The following is a 21,767-nucleotide window of genomic DNA, read 5'->3' on the forward strand; positions in this document are numbered from 1 at the left end:
GACAACTGTTCTTAATTAATTTTTGGATGCTGAATCCAGAAATGATCTCAGTTTTTCTCTATCACGTCAAGTTTTTGAACAATAGGATATTTGTCTTCTCAAAAATATGTAAACTACTGTACCTAAAAAGTGTTTTTTTTTTTTTTAAATAGTACAAATATGAACAAAAAATGAAATATATAAGAAATAGGCATGACAAATATGTTTTTAAACACTATCATGTTTTTTACAAAGGATATATAATATCGAATTGTCGAATTGTAATCAGATAACAAGTCTTATTACAGATATCAGTGCAATTGTGCTTCTCTGGCAGGTAAGTTGTGGAGGAAAAACTTGATGTGCTAGAAAAAAACTGACTACATTTTTGGAATCAGCATGCCAATTTTAGTATAAATCAGCTCAAAAACCTAACTCAACAGAAATTTTTTTTCAAATTGTTCCCCAGTGTTCAGTTATTTTTCCCTATTTTGTATTACATTATATTATTTATTTTGTTTTTGTCCTTATATTCTCTCCAGTATTATTTTTCTTTATGTATTATTCTAATATTACTATTATTATAGCATTCTTTTTCCTTCTTGTCCATGTATGTGAATATCTGTGCATATATGTGTGCATATATGTATATCAAGGAATCTAGTGTATATAACCTGTAACATTATACTTTTCCAGAAAGGTATCAGTCCCCTCTTAAATTTAAGTAATGAATCACTCATTACAACATCGTACGGCAGAGAGTTCCATAGTATCACTGCTCTTACAGTAAAGAATCCACGTATGTTATTATGCTTAAACCTTCTTTCCTCCAGACGTAGAGGATGCCCCCTTGTCCCTGTCTCAGGTCTATGATTAAAAAGATCATCAGGAAGGTCTTTGCACTGTCCCCTCATATATTTATACATTCACCCCTTAGTCTTCGTTTTTCCAAACTAAATAGCCCCAAGTGTAATAAGTTAACCTATCTTGGTATTGCAGACCCCCCAGTCCTCTAATAACCTTGGTCGCTCTTCTCTGCACCCGCTCCAGTTCAGCTATGTCTTTCTTATACACCGGAGACCAGAACTGTGCACAGTATTCTAAGTGTGGTCGAACTACAGTAGTGACTTGTATAGAGGTAAAATTATGTTCTCCTCATGAGCATCTATGCCTCTTTTAATACATCCCATTATTTTATTTGCCTTTGTAGCAGCTGCCTGACACTGGCCACTGAATATGAGTCTGTCATCCACCCATACACCCAGGTCTTTTTCATTGACGGTTTTGCCCAGAGTTTTAGAATTAAGCACATAGTTATACATCTTATTACTTCTACCCAAGTGCATGACCTTACATTTATCCCCATTAAAGCTCATTTGCCATTTATCAGCCCAAGCTTCTAGTTTACATAAATCATCCAGTAATATAAAACTGTCCTCCCCTGTATTGATTACCCTGCAGAGTTTAGTGTCATCTGCAAATATTGAAATTCTACTCTGAATGCCCCCTACAAGGTCATTAATAAATATGTTAAAAAGAAGAGGGCCCAATACTGACCCCTGTGGTACCCCACTGCTAACCGTGACCCAGTCCGAGTGTGCTCCATTAATAACCACCCTTTGTTTCCTATCCCTGAGCCAGCTCTCAACCCACTTACACATATTTTCTCCTATCCCCATTATTCTCATTTTATGTATCAACCTTTTGTGTGGCACCATATCAAAAGCTTTTGAAAAGTCCATATACACTACATCTACTGGGTTCCCTTGGTCCAGTTTGGAACTTACCTCTTCATAGAAGCTGATCAAATTAGTCTGACATGAACGGTCCCTAGTAAACCTGTGCTGATACTGGGTCATGAGGTTATTCCTCTTCAGATACTCCAGTATAGCATCTCTTAGAAAACCCTCTAGGATTTTACCCACAGTAGAGGTTAAGCTTACTGGCCTATAATTACTGAGTTCAGTTTTTGTCCCCTTTTTGAATATTGGCACCACATTTGCTATACGCCAGTCCTGTGGTACAGACCCTGTTATTATGGACTCTTTAAAGATTAAAAATAATGGTCTATCAATGACTGTACTTAATTCCTGCAGCACTCGGGGTGTATCCCATCCGGGCCCGGAGATTTGTCAATTTTAGTGATTTTTAGACGCCGCCGTACTTCCTGCTGGGTTAAGCAGGTGACACTTAATGGGGAATTTTTATGTAGTCCCCATGGTTTATTTATTATTATTTTTTTGCCCTGATTTGCTATTAACTATCGAGTTAATCAGCCAATTCTGATATTGTCATAGGCTTCCCCTTTAAGTGCTGATATATCTATTAACATTTTTCCCTTATGCTCCTATTGTTTGCGCTTATTCTTGTCCCCCTGTACTTGATGATGGTGCGCTCCTGGTTGTGCGCGTGCGCGGTCTGTGTCCCTGGGCTCTGGGGCATCGCGTCACTGTGGCCTTGGCAACACCGGATTTCCAATGCCGTGCATCCGGTCACGTGACGCGGTGCTCTGGGACTTCCGGGACCTCCCAACGGCGCATGCGCCGATTGCACCCAGACCACGTCTAATTATCAATTGCACATACACTACATATACTTGGCGTTTATACCATAATCCACTACCCCTGACAATGGAAATTCTACCGAAACGCGCATCGGAGCGCATTGTGCACACGGACATTAACCCTTAAAGGTATCCTGTATGTGTATATTGTTATCTTTCTAATCACTGATCTTGGTTTTGGCAGAGCAGTGGCTCTGATAATTATACTGGCTCTGGTATTTATACTGGACCGGTGTGATCACCTTATGTTTGTTGTGGCACTTGTGCACTTTATTTATTGATACACTATTTTATTATCTGCTTATATGCTAATGTTTGATGCACTTTTGCAAATTTCAAACAATATATTTTGTTATTATATTTTTTTAATACCATATTGGATGTTTTTCACCGTTCCATGTTCACCTATTATTATTTAAGAAGAGAAGATACAGAGAAATGCGGCAACACTCACCAGTCCAAGTGTGGTTCAATTCCTTTATTGAAGCATGTAAAACACAGCCGTCCTATTCATGGTCCGGGATGGTGAAACAGAGAAGGAGGTGAGCAGGATGTGACGACAGCTGTTTCGCGCCTACAATAGCGCTTCCACAGGTCTGAGGTGCAGGGGAATGACGGAGACATAAGTAGGCGGGTAGGAGTAACACTCCCCTTCCCCTACCATCCCTCGTCCATTAACCCCAGCACCTCCAAACAAGATACACCATGTGTAAGACACTAAACATATTACAAATGTTATTACAAATGTTTTAAAAGTATATATCAACAATACATTAAAAACCGGAAACAAACCCAGTAACACCCGACCCACTGCATACAAGCTCCCAAAAAAAGAAAAAGATAATGATAATAACTTGACAGAACCTCCAGGGTTACTATACAGACCCAAGAGATATCCACCCACCCCAACCACAGCATGCAGGACACACACCTTTCCATGGATTCCTCCTGTAGACATCTTGCCGCAGAGTTATACTTACACCAAGAGGGAAAAAACATATAAATAGAGCTCAAATACAGAGGTCAAGATCCCAACCAGCCTCCCTAGAAATTACAAGAAAACGGACATATCCAACCTGTCATTCAATCCAGCTGGACCCATCGCGCGCGCGTGCGCATGATCCACCTGGCTTCCTTTCTCAACAGTAATTTCTGTAAATCACCCCCTTGCACAGGTAAAACCACTCTCTTGACCGCCGCAAACAAGAGGACCTCTGGATCACCATGATGTGTGTCCCTAATATGATCGATCAACCTTGGTACACCTTTACCCGTCCGAATTGATCTAAAATGCTCTCTAAAACGAACACACAATTGGCGTATGGTTTTCCCTATATAAAACCTCTTACAGGGACAAAAAAACACATAATCGGTTTTGCATGAGATAAACTGCTGAACAGTATGTCTAATGGGACCTATATTGAGTACTTGCCCAGTGACATGATGTTTGCAAAAGAGACAATGGCCTCAACAATAGTTACCTCTAGGGACCGATTGCTCCAACCACGTCGCCCTAGGACTAGAAACACGATTGCGGACCAAAACGTCCCTGACCCTTGTACTACGTCTGTTTGAAATAAGTGGCCCCCAAACTACCCTATCTGAGAGGTCCTTATCTCTGGCCAACACATGCCAGTGCCTCCTGATAGATGCCCTTATCTCCTGGTCCATCGGACCATAACGGAAACAGAAGGTGATTCGCTGCCCTAAGGGGGCCCTCGTGTCATTAGCCCCATGCAATGCCTGCTCATTAACCCGCTCCACAGCCCCCTGCAGAACGGTACCCGGATACCCCCTCTCACGGAGCCTAGCATATAGATCTTTAGACTGGTCCTCAAACCCCTTCTGCATATTATTGATCCTCTTCATACGGAGAAGCTGACTATACGGCAACGAATGCTTGGTGTGCCCCGGATGGAAACTGTTAAAATGTAACAGTGAGTTTGTTGCAGTAGATTTTCGATGGACAGAGGTACAAACCCCTCTGTCCTGAATCCTAACTGCTACATCCAAGAATTCCAAACTGGAACCCCCAAATATGGAAGTGAAGGACATCCCCATGGTATTGGAGGTATTGAAATAATGAACAAATAACTCAAAGTTTCCCTCCGTCCCATCCCACAACAGGAACACGTCATCCACAAACCTGAGAAAAAGTTTGATATGCTTGAGAAATTTATTATTCGAAGAGTACACATAAACCTTCTCAAATACCGCCAAATACAAATTAGCGAAAGTGCATGCAGCCGGGGTCCCCATGGCAGTCCCAGTGGTCTGGACATACCAGGTATCCTGAAAAGTAAACGCGTCATGGGTCAGTATAAACCTCAACCCATCGCATACAAAATCGACGAAGGTCTGACCCTTATCAGTAGTGTTCAACACACGCCTGATGGTGTCCACCCCCAACGATTGAGGGATCCTGGTATACAAATTGACCACATCAATGGACGCCAGGGAGAACCCCAGCTGCCATGTAAAGCTCTGGATGTGGTCCAAAAAAGAATGTGTGTCCCTGATGTAGGAGGGGACAGAACGGAGTAAGGGTCGCAATAACCAATCCATATACTGAGAGAGAGGTTCAGTCAATGAGCCCACCCCCGACATGATCCGTCTGCCTGGGGGTTGGGTGACAGATTTGTGCACCTTAGGGAAGTAATACCAATGGGGTCTAATAGAGAATTCTGGGAACAGTTTTTCCGCTGTTTTCTGTGTGATGACCCCCAATTCCACCGACGCCCTCAAAAAAGAATGTAGCTCAACCTTGTACTTATTAGTCGGATCCCCAGACAGCTTTTTATATGTATCCACATCCGACAATTGCCGTGTTGCCTCTACAAGGTATGCCTCCCTCGGTATCAAAACGACCTTACCCCCTTTATCAGCTGGTCGCACAATCACGTCCGTCCAACCCACCATCTCCTTCAGTGCCACCCTCTCTGAGTCAGTCAAATAATGCAGGGCCTGTCTGTAAACCAAAGCCTCCATGTCCTTCAATACCAAAGCCTCAAACAGGTTCACCATGTTAACCGGGGAGGTGACCGGCATATAAGTAGAGGGAACACCACCTATAAAAGGGGCTACTGGAGTGGGCACATTCACACTGGGACCATCACCATTAAGGCTCAGTAATTTGGCCGCGTCCTCACGGGCATCTGCCAGCGTTCCCCAGCAGATCCTACCAGGAAGCCAAGTGGCCCCATGGCACAAGGACGCTCCCCTTCCAAAATCACAGTGTTGGTCATACTTGAAGAAAAGGCTTTATGAAGATGAATCTTTCTTATAGCCTTAAAAAGATCGATTTGAAACTCGGAAAAATCAAAATCATCAGGAATACAATAGATGAGGCCTTTAGATAACAATGTCAAATACGCGGGTTCTACAATGCGATTAGTCAAATTTATTACGCAATTATCAGGCAACCGCCCACCACCCGCCCATATCTCCAAGACACGTTCTTCCTCTTGTGTTTCCAGGCAGGAACATGACCGTCGCTTCACCCTTCGGGTTCTCTTCCTAATGGGATAGGAGTAGTAACGATGGTTGACGCAGAAGCCTCCGACATAGAACCGTCCCTTGCATCTATGCTCGTCGTCGTGCCTTCACTGAGACTCGAGTCTGACTCAGTGGTCAAATAATCCTTACGGCGGTACTGATTCCGTTTCTTGGTCTTACGTTTCTTATTATTATGCATTTTACCCCCAGTAAACTGAGCCGGGTGATTATTTGTAATAACATTTGTAATATGTTTAGTGTCTTACACATGGTGTATCTTGTTTGGAGGTGCTGGGGTTAATGGACGAGGGATGGTAGGGGGAGGGGAGTGTTACTCCTACCCGCCTACTTATGTCTCCGTCATTCCCCTGCACCTCAGGCCTGTGGAAATGCTATTGTAGGTGCAAAACAGCTGTCGTCACATCCTGCTCACCTCATTCTCTGTTTCACCATCCCGGACCATGAATAGGACGGCTCTGTTTTACATGCTTCTATAAAGGAATTGAACCACACTTGGACTGGTGAGTGTTGCCGCATTTCTCTGTATCTTCTCTGATGATTGCACTTCTTACTCATGCGGGCACCTCTACCTGGATATCAGGCTCCTGTGTGACACACCTTGGATAGACCCCAGTCGGTCTCGGATTGTGGGGCAGCTGTGTGGCTTTACTTTTCTCTATTATGGACGTTTACATTGTTTTTTGAGCCAGCACGCTGTGGATCTGAATGCGTGGTGTGGTTTTTGATCTCTTATCCGTGTTGAGAAAACGTTTATACCGAACCATGGATCCTGATTGTTCCTCTGTACGTGTGGGTTTGCAAGCCGGCCGGGAGGATGTAATGAATTATTTTAAGGAGTGTGAGCAGGTGGATGAGGTACACATGTTAAGTACCAAGACCCTGGAGTACAAGCTTATGAATTTGTCTGAGAGAGAAATCAGATTGCTTTGGACGAATAATTCTCTCCAGTCATATAAAGATAATGGACGTGTCCCGAGGGGACTCCGGGTGTGGAAAGATATATCCCACTTCAGCAGCGATGCTACCTTTAAATCCGAATGGGAGAGTATTATGTTGAAGTGCTCCCAGGACTTACTGTCATTGGTGTTAAAATCCAACATACAAAATTATGAATTGGTGAATGCTAGTGTTGAGCGATACCGTCCGATACTTGAAAGTATCGGTATCGGAAAGTATCGGCCGATACCGGCAAAGTATCGGATCCAATCCGATACCGATACCCGATACCAATACAAGTCAATGGGACTCAAGTATCGGACGGTATCCTGATGGTTCCCAGGGTCTGAAGGAGAGGAAACTCTCCTTCAGGCCCTGGGATCCATATTAATGTGTAAAAGAAAGAATTAAAATAAAAAATATTGCTATACTCACCTCTCCGAGGGAACCGGCAGCGTTGTTTGCTTAAAATTCGCGCTTTTCCTTCCTTATGTGAAGTCCCGGCTTGTGATTGGTCGCTTGCCGCCCATGTGGCCACGACGTGACCAATCACAGCAAGCCGTGACGTAATTTTAGGTCCTTCAGGATTTTAAAATTACGTTCCGGCGTTGTGATTGGTCGCGTCGCGGTCACATGGGCGACGCGACCAATCACAAGCTGTGACGTCACGGGAGGCAGGACAAACGCGCATTTTAAAATGCGCGCGTGTCCAGCCTCCCGTGACGTCACGGCTTGTGATTGGTCGCGTCGCCCATGTGACCGCGACGCGACCAATCACAACGCCGGAACGTAATTTTAAAATCCTGAAGGACCTGAAATTACGTCATGGCTTGCTGTGATTGGTCGCGTCGCGGCCACATGGGCGACGCAACCAATCACAAGCCGGGACTTCACGTAAGGAAGGAAACGCGCAAATTTTAAGCAAACAACGCTGCCGGTTCCCTCGGTAAGGTGCAGGCTGCGTCGGAGAGGTGAGTATAGCAATATTTTTTATTTTAATTCTTTATTTTACACATTAATGTTGTTTCGATACCGATACCCGATACCACAAAAATATCGGATCTCGGTATCGGAATTCCGATACAGCAAATATCGGCCGATACCCGATACTTGCGGTATCGGAATGCTCAACACTAGTGAATGCAGATATTGGTAAAACACAATCTGAACTAAAGAGCAGGCTCACTGAGAGTCAACGGACAGCGCTGAATAAGAAGTTGGATAATAGGCTTGTTCCCATTCAAGCAGAAATAAAACAGAAAAAAAGGGACAAGTTTATTCCGTACAAAGGAGATTATGACCCAGGGCAGGTGTTTTCTTGGCAAAAGATGTACAAAGATAATCACCTGTCTCAGTTTACTGGGGGTAAAATGCATAATAATAAGAAACGTAAGACCAAGAAACGGAATCAGTACCGCCGTAAGGATTATTTGACCACTGAGTCAGACTCGAGTCTCAGTGAAGGCACGATGACGAGCATAGATGCAAGGGACGGTTCTATGTTGGAGGCTTCTGCGTCAACCATGAACTACTACTCCTATCCCTTTAGGAAGAGAACCCAAAGGGGGAAGCGGCGGTCATGTTCCCGCCTGGAGACACAAGAGGAAGAATGTGTCTTGGAGATAGGGGCGGGTGGTGGGCGGTTGCCTGATAATTGCATAATAAATTTGACAAATCGCGTTCGAGAACCCTCGTATTTGACATTGTTATCTAAAGGCCTCAACTATTGTATTCCTGATGATTTTGATTTTTCCGAGTTTCAAATCGATCTTTTTAAGGCTATAAGAAAGATTCATCTTCATAAAGCCTTTTCTTCAAGTATGACCAACACTGTGATTTTGGAAGGGGAGCGACCTTGTGCCATAGGGCCACTTGGCTTCCTGGTAGGATCTGCTGGGGAAACGCTGGTGGATACCCATGAGGACGCGGCCTTATTACTGAGCCTTAACGGTGATGGTCCCAGTGTGAATGTGCCCACTCCAGTAGCCCCTTTTATAGGTGGTGTTCCCTCTACTTATATGCCGGTCACCTCCCCGGTTAACATGGTGAACCTGTTTGAGGCTTTGGTATTGAAGGACATGGAGGCTTTGGTGGGTTGGACGGACGTGATTGTGCGACCAGCTGATAAAGGGGGTAAGGTCGTTTTGATACCGAGGGAAGCATACCTTGTAGAGGCAACACGGCAATTGTCGGATGTGGATACATATAAAAAGCTGTCTGGGGATCCGATTAATAAGTACAAGGTTGAGCTACATTCTTTTTTGAGGGCGTCGGTGGAATTGGGGGTCATCACACAGAAAACAGCGGAAAAACTGTTCCCAGAATTCCCTATTAGACCCCATTGGTATTACTTCCCTAAGGTGCATAAATTTGTCACCCAACCCCCAGGCAGACGGATCGTGTCGGGGGTGGGCTCATTGACTGAACCTCTCTCTCAGTATATGGATTGGTTATTGCGACCCTTACTCCGTTCTGTCCCCTCCTACATCAGGGACACAAATTCTTTTTTGGACCACATCCAGAGCTTTACATGGCAGCTGGGGTTCTCCCTGGCGTTCATTGATGTGGTCAATTTGTATACCAGGATCCCTCAATTGTTGGGGGTGGACACCATCAGGCGTGTGTTGAACACTACTGATAAGGGTCAGACCTTCGTCGATTTTGTATGCGATGGGTTGAGGTTTATACTGACCCATAATGCGTTTACTTTTCAGGATACCTGGTATGTCCAGACCACTGGGACTGCCATGGGGACCCCGGCTGCATGCACTTTCGCTAATTTGTATTTGGCGGTATTTGAGGAGGTTTATGTGTACTCTTCGAATAATAAATTTCTCAAGCATATCAAACTTTTTCTCAGGTTTGTGGATGACGTGTTCCTGGTGTGCGATGGGACAGAGGGAGACTTTGAGTTATTTGTTCATTATTTGAATACCTCCAATTCCATGGGGATGTCCTTCACTTCCATATTTGGGGGTTCCAGTTTGGAATTCTTGGATGTAGCAGTTAGGATTCAGGATGGAGGGGTTTGTACCTCTGTCCATCGAAAATCTACCTCAGCAAACGCACTGTTACATTTTAACAGTTTCCATCCGGGGCACACCAAGCGTTCGTTGCCATATAGTCAGCTTCTCCGTATGAGGAGGATCAATAATATGCAGAAGGGGTTTGAGGACCAGTCTAAAGATCTATATGCTAGGCTCCATGAGAGGGGGTATCCGGGTACCGTTCTGCAGGGGGCTGTGGAGCGGGTTAATGAGCAGGCATTGCGTGGGGCTAATGACACGAGGGCCCCCTTAGGGCAGCGATTCACCTTCTGTTTCCGTTATGGTCCGATGGACCAGGAGATAAGGGCGTCTATCAGGAGGCACTGGCATGTGTTGGCCAGAGATAAGGACCTCTCGGATAGGGTATTTGGGGGGCCACTTATTTCAAACAGAGGTAGTAGAAGGGTCAGGGACGTTTTGGTCCGCAATCGTATTTCTAGTCCTAGGGCGACGTGATTGGAGCAATTGGTCCCTAGAGGTAACTATCGTTGTGGCCATTGTCTCTCTTGCAAACATCATGTCACTGGGCAAGTACTCAATATAGGTCCCATTAGACATACCGTTCAGCAGTTTATCTCATGCAAAACTTATGATCCTTAGTGGCTGAGGATCACTGAATAAACTAGCTAAGTTACTGAACATAGAACGAGCTCTAGGGAGGTGGTAACTGGACTGACCGCAAAACCTGATCCTAACCAAACACACTGAAGGTAGCCGGTGAACGTGCCTAAATTCCTGGACGTCTCGACGCAGCCTGAGAAACTTGCTACCCCTATAGAGAAAGTAAGACCTCACTTGCCTCAGAGAAATGACCCCAAAGATATAGGAAGCCCCCAACAAATAATAACGGTGAGGGAAGGGGAAAATACAAAACGTAGAAATGAAAACAGATTCAGCAAATGAGGCCCACTAATACTAGATAGCAGAAGACAGGCAGGGAACTGTGCGGTCAGTAAAAAAAAAAACTATACAAAATATCCACGCTGAGAATACAAGAACCCCCACACCAACTAACGGTGTGAGGGGAGAAACTCAGCCCCCTAGAGCTACCAGCAAGCAAGGAAATCACATATTAGCAAGCTGGACAAGGACAAATAAATAACCAAGAAACATATTGAACACTGATGAGCAAAAAATAACCAAACAGAAACTTAGCTTCTCTCGGAGAGACTGATAACGAAGGGATTCAGGAGAGATCAAAATAGCACTGAATACATCGACAGCAGGCAACCACTGAAAGTCCAGGTGAGCTAAATAGGAAACCAGCTAACAGATAACGAGACAGCTGAACCAGCCTCAGACCTGCAGAATGACACAAAGAGCCACCAGAGGGAGCCCAAAGACAGCACTCACACAGTACCACTTGTGACCACAAGAGGGAGCCCAAAAACAGAGTTCACAACAGTACCCCCCCTTGAGGAGGGGTCACCGAACCCTCATCAAAACCCCCAGGGCGATCAGGATGAGCCACATGGAAGGCACAAACCAAATCGGCCGCATGAACATCAGAGGCGACAACCCAGGAATTATCCTCCTGACCATAGCCCTTCCACTTAACCAAATACTGAAGCCTCCGTCTAGAAACACGAGAATCCAAGATCTTCTCCACCACGTACTCCAATTTCGCCCTCAACCAGCACCAGGGCAGGGGGCTCAACAGAAGGAACCACAGGCACCACATACCTCCGCAACAAAGACCTATGGAACACGTTATGAATGGCAAACAACGCTGGAAGGTCCAAACGAAATGACACCGGGTTAAGGATTTCCAAAATCTTATAAGGACCGATGAAGCGAGGCTTGAATTTAGGAGAGGAGACCTTCATAGGAACATACCGAGAAGACAGCCATACCAAATCCCCAACACGAAGTCGGGGACCCACACCTTGTCTTCTGTGACAACTTCAAATTGTCCACCACATGGTTCCAAATCTGCTGCAACCTATCCACCACAGAATACACCCCAGGACAGTCAGAAGGCTCGACCTGACCCGAGGAGAAACGAGGATGAAAACCAGAATTGCAGAAAAAAGGCGAAACCAAAGTAGCAGAACTAGCCCGATTATTAAGGGCAAACTCGGCCAATGGCAAAAAAGTCACCCAATCATCCTGATCAGCAGAAACAAAACATCTTAAATAAGTTTCCAAGGTCTGATTAGTTCGCTCGGTTTGGCCATTCGTCTGAGGATGGAAGGCCGAAGAAAAAGACAAATCAATGCCCATCTTAGCACAAAAGATCCGCCAAAATCTGGACACAAACTGGGATCCTCTGTCAGACACAATATTTTCAGGGATGCCATGCAAGCGAACCACATTCTGAAAAAATAGAGGAACCAAATCGGAGGAGGAAGGCAACTTAGGCAAGGGCACCAAATGGACCATTTTGGAAAAACGATCACACACCACCCAGATGACAGACATTCTCTGAGAGACTGGAAGATCCGAAATAAAATCCATGGAAATGTGCGTCCAAGGCCTCTTCGGGACAGGCAAAGGCAAAAGCAAACCGCTGGCAGGAGAACAGCAAGGCTTAGCCCGAGCACAAATCCCACAGGACTGCACAAAGGAACGCACATCCCGCGACAAGGAAGGCCACCAGAAGGACCTAGCCACCAAATCTCTGGTACCAAAAATCCCAAGATGGCCTGCCAACACCGAAGAATGAACCTCGGAAATAACTCTGCTGGTCCATCTATCTGGGACAAACAGTCTCTCTGGTGGGCAAAGGTCAGGTCTATCCGCCTGAAATTTCTGCAGCACTCGTCGCAAATCTGGGGAAATGGCAGACAAAATCACTCCCTCTCTGAGGATACCAGTCGGCTCTGAAACTCCCGGAGAGTCAGGCACAAAACTCCTAAAAAGAGCATCAGCCTTCACGTTCTTCGAACCAGGCAGGTACGAGACCACAAAATCGAAACGGGAGAAAAACAACGACCAACGAGCCTGTCTAGGATTCAGCCACTTGGCAGACTCGAGATAAATCAGATTCTTGTGATCAGTCAAAACCACCACACGATGCTTAGCTCCCTCGAGCCAATGTCGCCACTCCTCAAATGCCCACTTCATAGCCAACAACTCCCGATTACCAACATCATAATTCCGCTCGGCAGGCGAAAACTTTCTTGAAAAGAAAGCACAAGGTTTCATAACAGAGCAATCAGAGCTTCTCTGCGACAAAACATCCCCTGCTCCAATCTCAGAAGCATCAACCTTGACCTGAAAAGGAAGAGAGACATCAGGCTGACACAAAACTGGAGCCGAAGAAAACCGGCGCTTCAGCTCCCGAAAGGCTTCCACGGCCGCAGGAGACCAATTAGTCACATCAGAACCCTTCTTGGTCAAATCCATCAAGGGTTTAACCACGCCAGAAAAATTAGCAATGAAGCGACGGTAAAAATTAGCAAAACCCAAGAACTTCTGAAGACTCTTAACAGATGTAGGCTGAGTCCAGTCATGAATAGCCTGGACCTTGACTGGGTCCATCTCAATAGTAGAAGGAGAAAAAATAAAACCCAAAAAGGAAACCTTCTGAACTCCGAAGAGACATTTTGAGCCCTTCACAAATAAGGCATTAGCACGCAGGACCTGAAATACCATCCTGACCTGCTTCACATGGGACTCCCAGTCCTCAGAAAAGACCAAAATGTCATCCAGATACACAATCATAAATTTATCCAGATATTCTCGGAAGATGTCATGCATGAAGGACTGGAACACAGAAGGAGCATTAGAGAGTCCAAAAGGCATCACCAAGTACTCAAAATGGCCTTCGGGCGTATTAAATGCTGTTTTCCATTCATCCCCCTGCTTAATACGCACAAGGTTATACGCACCACGAAGATCTATCTTGGTGAACCAGCTGGACCCCTTAATCCGAGCAAACAGATCAGATAATAATGGCAAAGGATACTGAAATTTGACCGTGATTTTATTTAGAAGACGATAATCTATACAAGGTCTCAGAGAACCATCCTTCTTGGCCACAAAAAAGAATCCTGCACCAAGAGGGGAAGAGGATGGGCGAATATGTCCCTTCTCCAAAGACTCCTTTATATAACTCCGCATCGCGGCATGCTCTGGTTTAGACAAATTAAAAAGTCGTCCCTTAGGGAATTTACTACCAGGAATTAAATTTATAGCACAGTCACAATCCCTATGAGGGGGCAGGGCACTGGACCTGGGCTCATCAAATACATCCTGGAAGTCAGACAAAAACTCAGGGACCTCAGAAGGAGTGGAAGAAGCAATAGACACCAACGGAGCATCGCCATGAATCCCCTGGCAACCCCAACTTGAAACAGACATAGCTTTCCAATCCAGAACTGGATTATGAGCCTGCAGCCATGGCAGACCCAAAACGACAACATCATGCAAATTATGCAGCACAAGAAAGCGAATCACCTCCTGATGTACAGGAGTCATGCACATGGTCACTTGAGTCCAATACTGAGGCTTATTCTCAGCCAATGGTGTAGCATCAATTCCCCTCAGTGGAATAGGGAATTCCAAAGGCTCCAGGACCAAACCACAGCGCCTGGCAAACGACAAATCCATCAGGTTCAGGGCAGCACCTGAATCCACAAAAGCCATAACCGAATAGGAAGACAAAGAACAAATTAAAGTAACAGACAAAATGAATTTAGGCTGTATAGTACCAACGGTGACAGATTTAGCAATTTTTTTAACGCGATAAGAGCATGCTGAGATAACATGAGTTGAATCACCACAGTAAAAGCACAACCCATTTTGACGTCTATGATTTTACCGCTCAATTCTGGTCAGAATTCGGTCACATTGCATAGACTCAGGTCTCTGTTCAGAAAACACCGCCAGATGGTGCGCAGATTTGCGCTCCCGCAAACGCCGATCAATCTGAATGGCCAAAGCCATTGAGTCATTCAGACTTGCAGGCGTGGGGAACCCCACCATAACATTCTTAATGGCTTCAGAAAGACCTTCTCTGAAATTTGCAGCCAGGGCACACTCATTCCATTGAGTAAGCACCGACCATTTCCGAAATTTTTGACAATACACCTCAGCTTCATCCTGGCCCTGAGAGAGAGCCAGCAAGGCCTTTTCTGCCTGGTTCTCAAGATTAGGTTCCTCATAAAGCAATCCAAGCGCCAGAAAAAACGCATCCACATTCAGCAATGCAGGATCTCCTGGCGCCAGGGAGAAAGCCCAATCTTGAGGGTCACCACGTAACAGGGAGATAACAATTCTAACTTGCTGAGCGGAATCACCAGAGGAACGAGGTCTCAAAGAAAGAAATAATTGACAATTATTCTTAAAATTCAGAAACCTAGATCTATCTCCAGAAAACAACTCAGGAATAGGTACTTTTGGCTCAGACATAGGACTGTGAACAACAAAATCCTGAATGCTTTGCACCCTTGCAGCAAGACGATCCACACTAGAAGTCAGACTCTGAATATCCATGTCTGCAGCTGAGCTCAAAGCCACCCAGAGACTAAGGGGATGAAAGAAGCTGGACAGACTGCAGAAAAGGGAGAGGAAAAAAAAATTAAAAATTGTACTCAGGACTTCTCTTATCCCACTTCTGCGATGCATTAAACACTTTTTTGGCCTGCTGTACTGTTATGATCCTTAGTGGCTGAGGATCACTGAATAAACTAGCTAAGTTACTGAACATAGAACGAGCTCTAGGGAGGTGGTAACTGGACTGACCGCAAAACCTGATCCTAACCAAACACACTGAAGGTAGCCGGTGAACGTGCCTAAATTCCTGGACGTCTCGACGCAGCCTGAGAAACTTGCTACCCCTATAGAGAAAGTAAGACCTCACTTGCCTCAGAGAAATGACCCCAAAGATATAGGAAGCCCCCAACAAATAATAACGGTGAGGTAAGTGGAAAATGCAAAACGTAGAAATGAAAACAGATTCAGCAAATGAGGCCCACTAATACTAGATAGCAGAAGACAGGCAGGGAACTGTGCGGTCAGTAAAAAAAAAACTATACAAAATATCCACGCTGAGAATACAAGAACCCCCACACCAACTAACGGTGTGAGGGGAGAAACTCAGCTCCCTAGAGCTACCAGCAAGCAAGGAAATCACATATTAGCAAGCTGGACAAGGACAAATAAATAACCAAGAAACATATTGAACACTGATGAGCAAAAAATAACCAAACAGAAACTTAGCTTCTCTCGGAGAGACTGATAACGAAGGGATTCAGGAGAGATCAAAATAGCACTGAATACATCGACAGCAGGCAACCACTGAAAGTCCAGGTGAGCTAAATAGGAAACCAGCTAACAGATAACGAGACAGCTGAACCAGCCTCAGACCTGCAGAATGACACAAAGAGCCACCAGAGGGAGCCCAAAGACAGCACTCACACAGTACCACTTGTGACTACAAGAGGGAGCCCAAAAACAGAGTTCACAACACAAAACCGATTTTGTAGTGTATGTGGTTTTTTGTCCCTGTAAGAGGTTTTATATAGGGAAAACCATACGCCAATTGTGTGTTCATTTTAGAGAGCATTTTAGATCAATTCGGACAGGTAAAGGTGTACCAAGGTTGATCGATCATATTAGGGACACACATCAAGGGGATCCAGAGGTCTTCTTGTTTGCGGGGGTCGAGAGAGTGGTTTTACCTGCGCAAGGTGGTGATTTACAGAAATTACTGTTGAGAAAGGAAGCCAGGTGGATCATGCGCACGCGCGCGTGATGGGTCCAGCTAGATTGAATGACAGGTTGGATATGTCCGTTTTCTTGTAATTTCTAGGGAGGCTGGTTGGGACCTTGACCTCTGTATTTGAGCTCTATTTATATGTTTTTTCCCTCTTGGTGTAAGTATAACCCTGCAGCAAGATGTCTACAGGAGGAATCCATGGAAAGGTGTGTGTCCTGCATGCTGTGGTTGGGGTGGGTGGATATCTCTTGGGTCTGTATAGTAACCCCGGAGGTTCTGTCAAGTTATTATCATTATCTTTTTCTTTTTTTGGGAGCTTGTATGCAGTGGGTCGGGTGTTACTGGGTTTGTTTCCGGTTTTTAATGTATTGTTGATATATACTTTTAAAACATTTGTAATAACATTTGTAATATGTTTAGTGTCTTACACATGGTGTATCTTGTTTGGAGGTGCTGGGGTTAATGGACGAGGGATGGTAGGGGGAGGGGAGTGTTACTCCTACCCGCCTACTTATGTCTCCGTCATTCCCCTGCACCTCAGACCTGTGGAAGCGCTATTGTAGGCGCAACACAGCTGTTGTCACATCCTGCTCACCTCATTCTCTGTTTCACCATCCCGGACCATGAATAGGACGGCTGTGTTTTACATGCTTAAATAAAGGAATTGAACCACACTTGGACTGGTGAGTGTTGCCGCATTTCACTGTATCTTCTCTGATGATTGCACTTCTTACTCATGCGGGCACCTCTACCTGGATATCAGGCTCTTGTGTGACAAGCCTTGGATAGACCGCAGTCGGTCTCGGATCGTGGGGCAGCTGTGCGGCTTTACTTTTCTCTATTATGGATGTTTACATTCCTATTATTATTTATCCTACGTTTTTCAGCATCAATTCACCTTTTAATCATATTGTGGGTTATTTATATATTTATTTATTAATTATATTATTAATTATTAACACTATTATATGTCCTGTAATTAGTGTTGAGCATTCCGATACCGCAAGTATCGGGTATCGGACGATACTTGCGGGTATCGGAATTCCGATACCGAGATCCGATACTTTTGTGATATTGGGAATCGGTATCGGGATTAATAGCAATGTGTAAAATAAAGAATTAAAATAAAAAATATTGCTATACTCACCTGTCCGACGCAGCCTGCACCTCACCGAGGGAACCGGCAGCCTTCTTTGCTTAAAATGCGCGCGTTTACTGCCTTCCGTGACGTCACGGCTTCTGATTGGTCGCGTGCCGCCCATGTGACCGCGACGCGACCAATCACAACAAGCCGTGATGCAATTTCAGGTCCTGAATGCCTAATTCTAGGCATTTAGGATTTGAAAATTACGTCACGGCTTGTGATTGGTCGCGTGCCGCCCATGTGACCGCGACGCGACCAATCACAACAAGCCGTGACGTAATTTCAGGTCCTGAATGCCTAATTCTAGGCATTCAGGATTTGAAAATTACGTCACGGCTTGTGATTGGTCGCGTGCCACCCATGCGCCACCATCCTGTCATGTGCTGCTCCCATCCTGCGTCCCCAGTCTGTCATGTGCTGCTCTCATCCTGTGCCCCATCCTGTCACATGCTGCTCCCATCCTGTCATTTGCTGCTCTCATTCTGCGCCCCATTCTGTAATCTTCTGCTCCCATCCTGTGCCCCCATTCTGTTATGTTCTGCTCTCATCCTGCACCCCCATCCTGACATGTGCTGCTCTTATCCTGCGCCCCCAACCTGTCATGTGCTGCTCCCATCCAGCGCCCCCATTCTTTTATGTGCTGCTCTGATCCTGCGCCCCCATTCTGTCATGTTCTACTCCACTTTAGCACCCCCATTCTGTCATGTGCTTCTTCCATCCTGCACCCCCATTTTGTCATGTGCTGCTCTCATCCAGTGCCCCCATCCTGTCATGTGCTGATCCCATCCTGCACCCCATTCTGTCATGTGCTGCTTCATCCTGAACTCCCATCATGTCATGTTCTGCTCTCATCCTGCACCCCCATCCTGACATGTACTGCTCTCATCCTGCACCCCATCTAGTCATATGCTGCTCCCATCCTGCCCCCCATTCTGTCACGTTCTGCTCCCATCCTGCGCCCCATCCTGTCATGTGCTGTTCTCATCCTGCACCCTCGTGCTCTCATTTGCTGCTCTCATCCTGCGCCCCCATTCTCTCATGTGCTGCTCTCATCCTGCGCCCCCATACTGTCATGACCTGCTCCCATCCTGCTCCCCATTCCTGTCATGTGCAGACCTCGTCCTGCGCCCTCATCCTGTTTTATGCATCTCCATCTTGTCAAGTGCTTCCTGTGCCCTCATCCTGTCAAGTGCTCCCATCCTGCACCCCAATCCTGTCCTGTGCTCCTGTCCTGTGCCCCCATCCTGTCATGCGCTGCTCTCATCAAGCACCCCCATCCTGTCATGTGCTGCTCCCATCTTGTGCCCCATTCTGTCATGTGCTGCTGCCATCCTGAGCCCCCATTTCCACATGTATGCAGTCCTTGACCAGCCGGTCGAGGGTGCATACTGCTGTGCGAGATGTGAGCACATTGTGCATTTGGAAACCCAGATACTGGATCTAAATGTGCAGCTGGCAACACTGAGATCCATAGACAATATGGAGAGGAGTCTTCTGCTCACAGAGCAGACGCTCAATGGGATAGATGAGGAGGGGGATGGTAGGATGGAGCTGCAGGACAGTGTGGCAGTTAGCTGGGTGACAGATAGAAGGCGGGGTAGAGGGAAGAGTGCCAGGGAGGCTAGTCCTGATCTGGCACACCCCAATAAGTTTGCTAAGTTGGCAGATGAGGGGGGTGCCAGTACAGGGGTAGCACTGCTGCAGCCAGGCATGTCCTCTGAAAGCCGGAGGAGTGACTGCTCCAGTAAGGAGGGAAAAAGGAGAGCAGGGCAGGCCAGACAGGTGCTGGTAGTGGGGGACTCAATTATTAGGGGAACAGATAGGGCAATCTGTCACAAAGACAGGGATCGTCGGACAGTGTGCTGCCTACCTGGCGCTCGAGTCCGACACATCGCTGATCGGGTGGACAGATTACTGGGAGGGGCTGGTGAGGACCCAGCGGTCATGGTGCACATTGGCACAAATGACAAAGTTAGAGGTAGGTGGAAGGTCCTTAAAGATGATTTCAGGGAATTAGGCTGCAAGCTGAAAGCAAGGACCTCCAACGTGGTATTTTCCGAAATACTGCCTGTACCACGTGCCATGCCAGAAAGGCAACGGGAGATTAGGGAGGTTAATAAGTGGCTCAAGAATTGGTGTAGGAAGGAGGGGTTTGGGTTCCTGCAGAACTGGGCCGACTTCTCAGTTGGCTACAGGCTCTACGCTAGGGATGGGCTGCACCTCAATGGGGAAGGTGCAGCTGTGCTGGGGGAGAAAATGGTTAGAAGGTTGGAGGAGTGTTTAAACTAGGGATTGGGGGGAGGGTATTCATTTTATAGGAGGGGAAGATAGTGCAGATAGAGACCTGGGCACAAATAAGGAAGTTGGGGGTGGCGGTGGCATGGGGGGTGGGGTTAGAACAGTTAGTAATTTAAGAAAGAATAGAGGTACAGAGAGTAACATCAAGTGCATGTATACTAATGCCAGAAGCCTCGCCAACAAAATGGATGAATTAGAACTAATGTTGTTGGAGCATAATTATGACATGGTGGGGATATCTGAGACGTGGCTGGATGAGAGTCATGACTGGGCTGTTAACTTGCAGGGCTATAGCCTGTTCAGAAATGACCGTACAGATAAGCGAGGGGGAAGGGTGTGTCTATATGAAAAATCTTCCTTAAAACCCATCCTGCGTGATAATATAGGTGAATTTAATGAAAATTTAGAGTCCCTGTGGGTGGAGATAAGGGGAGGGGGAAAAAAAAATAAATTACTGATAGGGGTTTGTTATAAATCTCCAAAACTAATGGAAGCAATGGAGAATATCCTCGTAAAGCAAATAGATGAAGCTGCGACTCAAGGAGAAGTCATTATTATGGGGGACTTCAACTACCCTGAAATAGATTGGGGAACAGAAACCTGCAGTTCCAGCAAAGGTAATCGGTTTTTGACAACTATGAGAGACAATTACCTTTCACAACTGGTTCAGGACCCAACAAGGAGGGGGGCACTGCTAGACCTAATATTAATCAACAGGCCAGACCGCATATCAAATATAAGGGTTGGGGGTCTCTTGGGGAATAGTGATCACAAAATAATACGTTTTCATGTAACCTTTAATAAGATGGGTAGTAGGGGGGTGACAAGGACCCTAAACTTCAGGAGGGCAAATTTCCAACGGATGAGAGAGGATCTTGGTGCAATTAACTGGGACGATATCCTGAGACACAAAAATACACAAAGAAAATGGGAGACATTTATTAGCATCCTGGATAGGACCTGTGCACAGTATATACCGTATGGGAATAAACATACTAGAAATAGAAGGAAACCAATATGGCTAAATAGAGCTGTAAGGGGCGCAATAAGGGACAAAAAGAAAGCATTTAAAGAATTAAAGGAAGTAGGTAGTGAGGAGGCATTAAATAAATACAGAAAATTTAATAAATTCTGTAAAAAGCAAATCAAGGCAGCAAAGATTGAGACAGAGAGACTCATTGCCAGAGAGAGTAAAAATAATCCCAAAATATTCTTTAACTATATAAATAGTAAGAAACTAAAAAATGACAGTGTTGGCCCCCTTAAAAATAGTCTGGGTGAAATGGTGGATGAGGATGAGGAAAAAGCCAATATGCTAAATGACTTTTTTTCATCAGTATTTACAAAAGAAAATCCCATGGCAGACAAAATGACTAGAGATAAAAATTCCCCATTAAATGTCACCTGCTTAACCCAGCAGGAAGTACAGCGGCGTCTAAAAATAACTAAAATTGACAAATCTCCGGACCCGGATGGGATACACCCCCGAGTACTGCAGGAACTAAGTACAGTCATTGATAGACCATTATTTTTAATCTTTAAAGACTCCATAATAACAGGGTCTGTACCACAGGACTGGCGTATAGCTAATGTGGTGCCAATATTCAAAAAAGGGGCAAA

At 45.5% G+C, this 21,767-nt stretch overlaps 1 protein-coding gene across 1 annotated transcript in view; it reads left to right on the forward strand.

The window, feature by feature from the left end:
- The first annotated feature begins 8,322 nt into the window (after positions 1-8,322).
- The window catches only part of LOC143767868 (uncharacterized), a 49,238-nt gene continuing 35,793 nt past the window's right edge, over positions 8,323-21,767 (forward strand). Inside the window, exons 1-2 of the mRNA XM_077256391.1 lie at positions 8,323-9,084; positions 9,709-9,854. Of these exons, the coding sequence (XP_077112506.1) occupies positions 8,323-9,084; positions 9,709-9,854 (908 nt within the window). The remainder of the gene's footprint in view (positions 9,085-9,708; positions 9,855-21,767) is intronic.

This window comes from Ranitomeya variabilis, chromosome 4 (genome assembly GCF_051348905.1).
Source record: "Ranitomeya variabilis isolate aRanVar5 chromosome 4, aRanVar5.hap1, whole genome shotgun sequence".
Taxonomy (NCBI): domain Eukaryota; kingdom Metazoa; phylum Chordata; class Amphibia; order Anura; family Dendrobatidae; genus Ranitomeya; species Ranitomeya variabilis.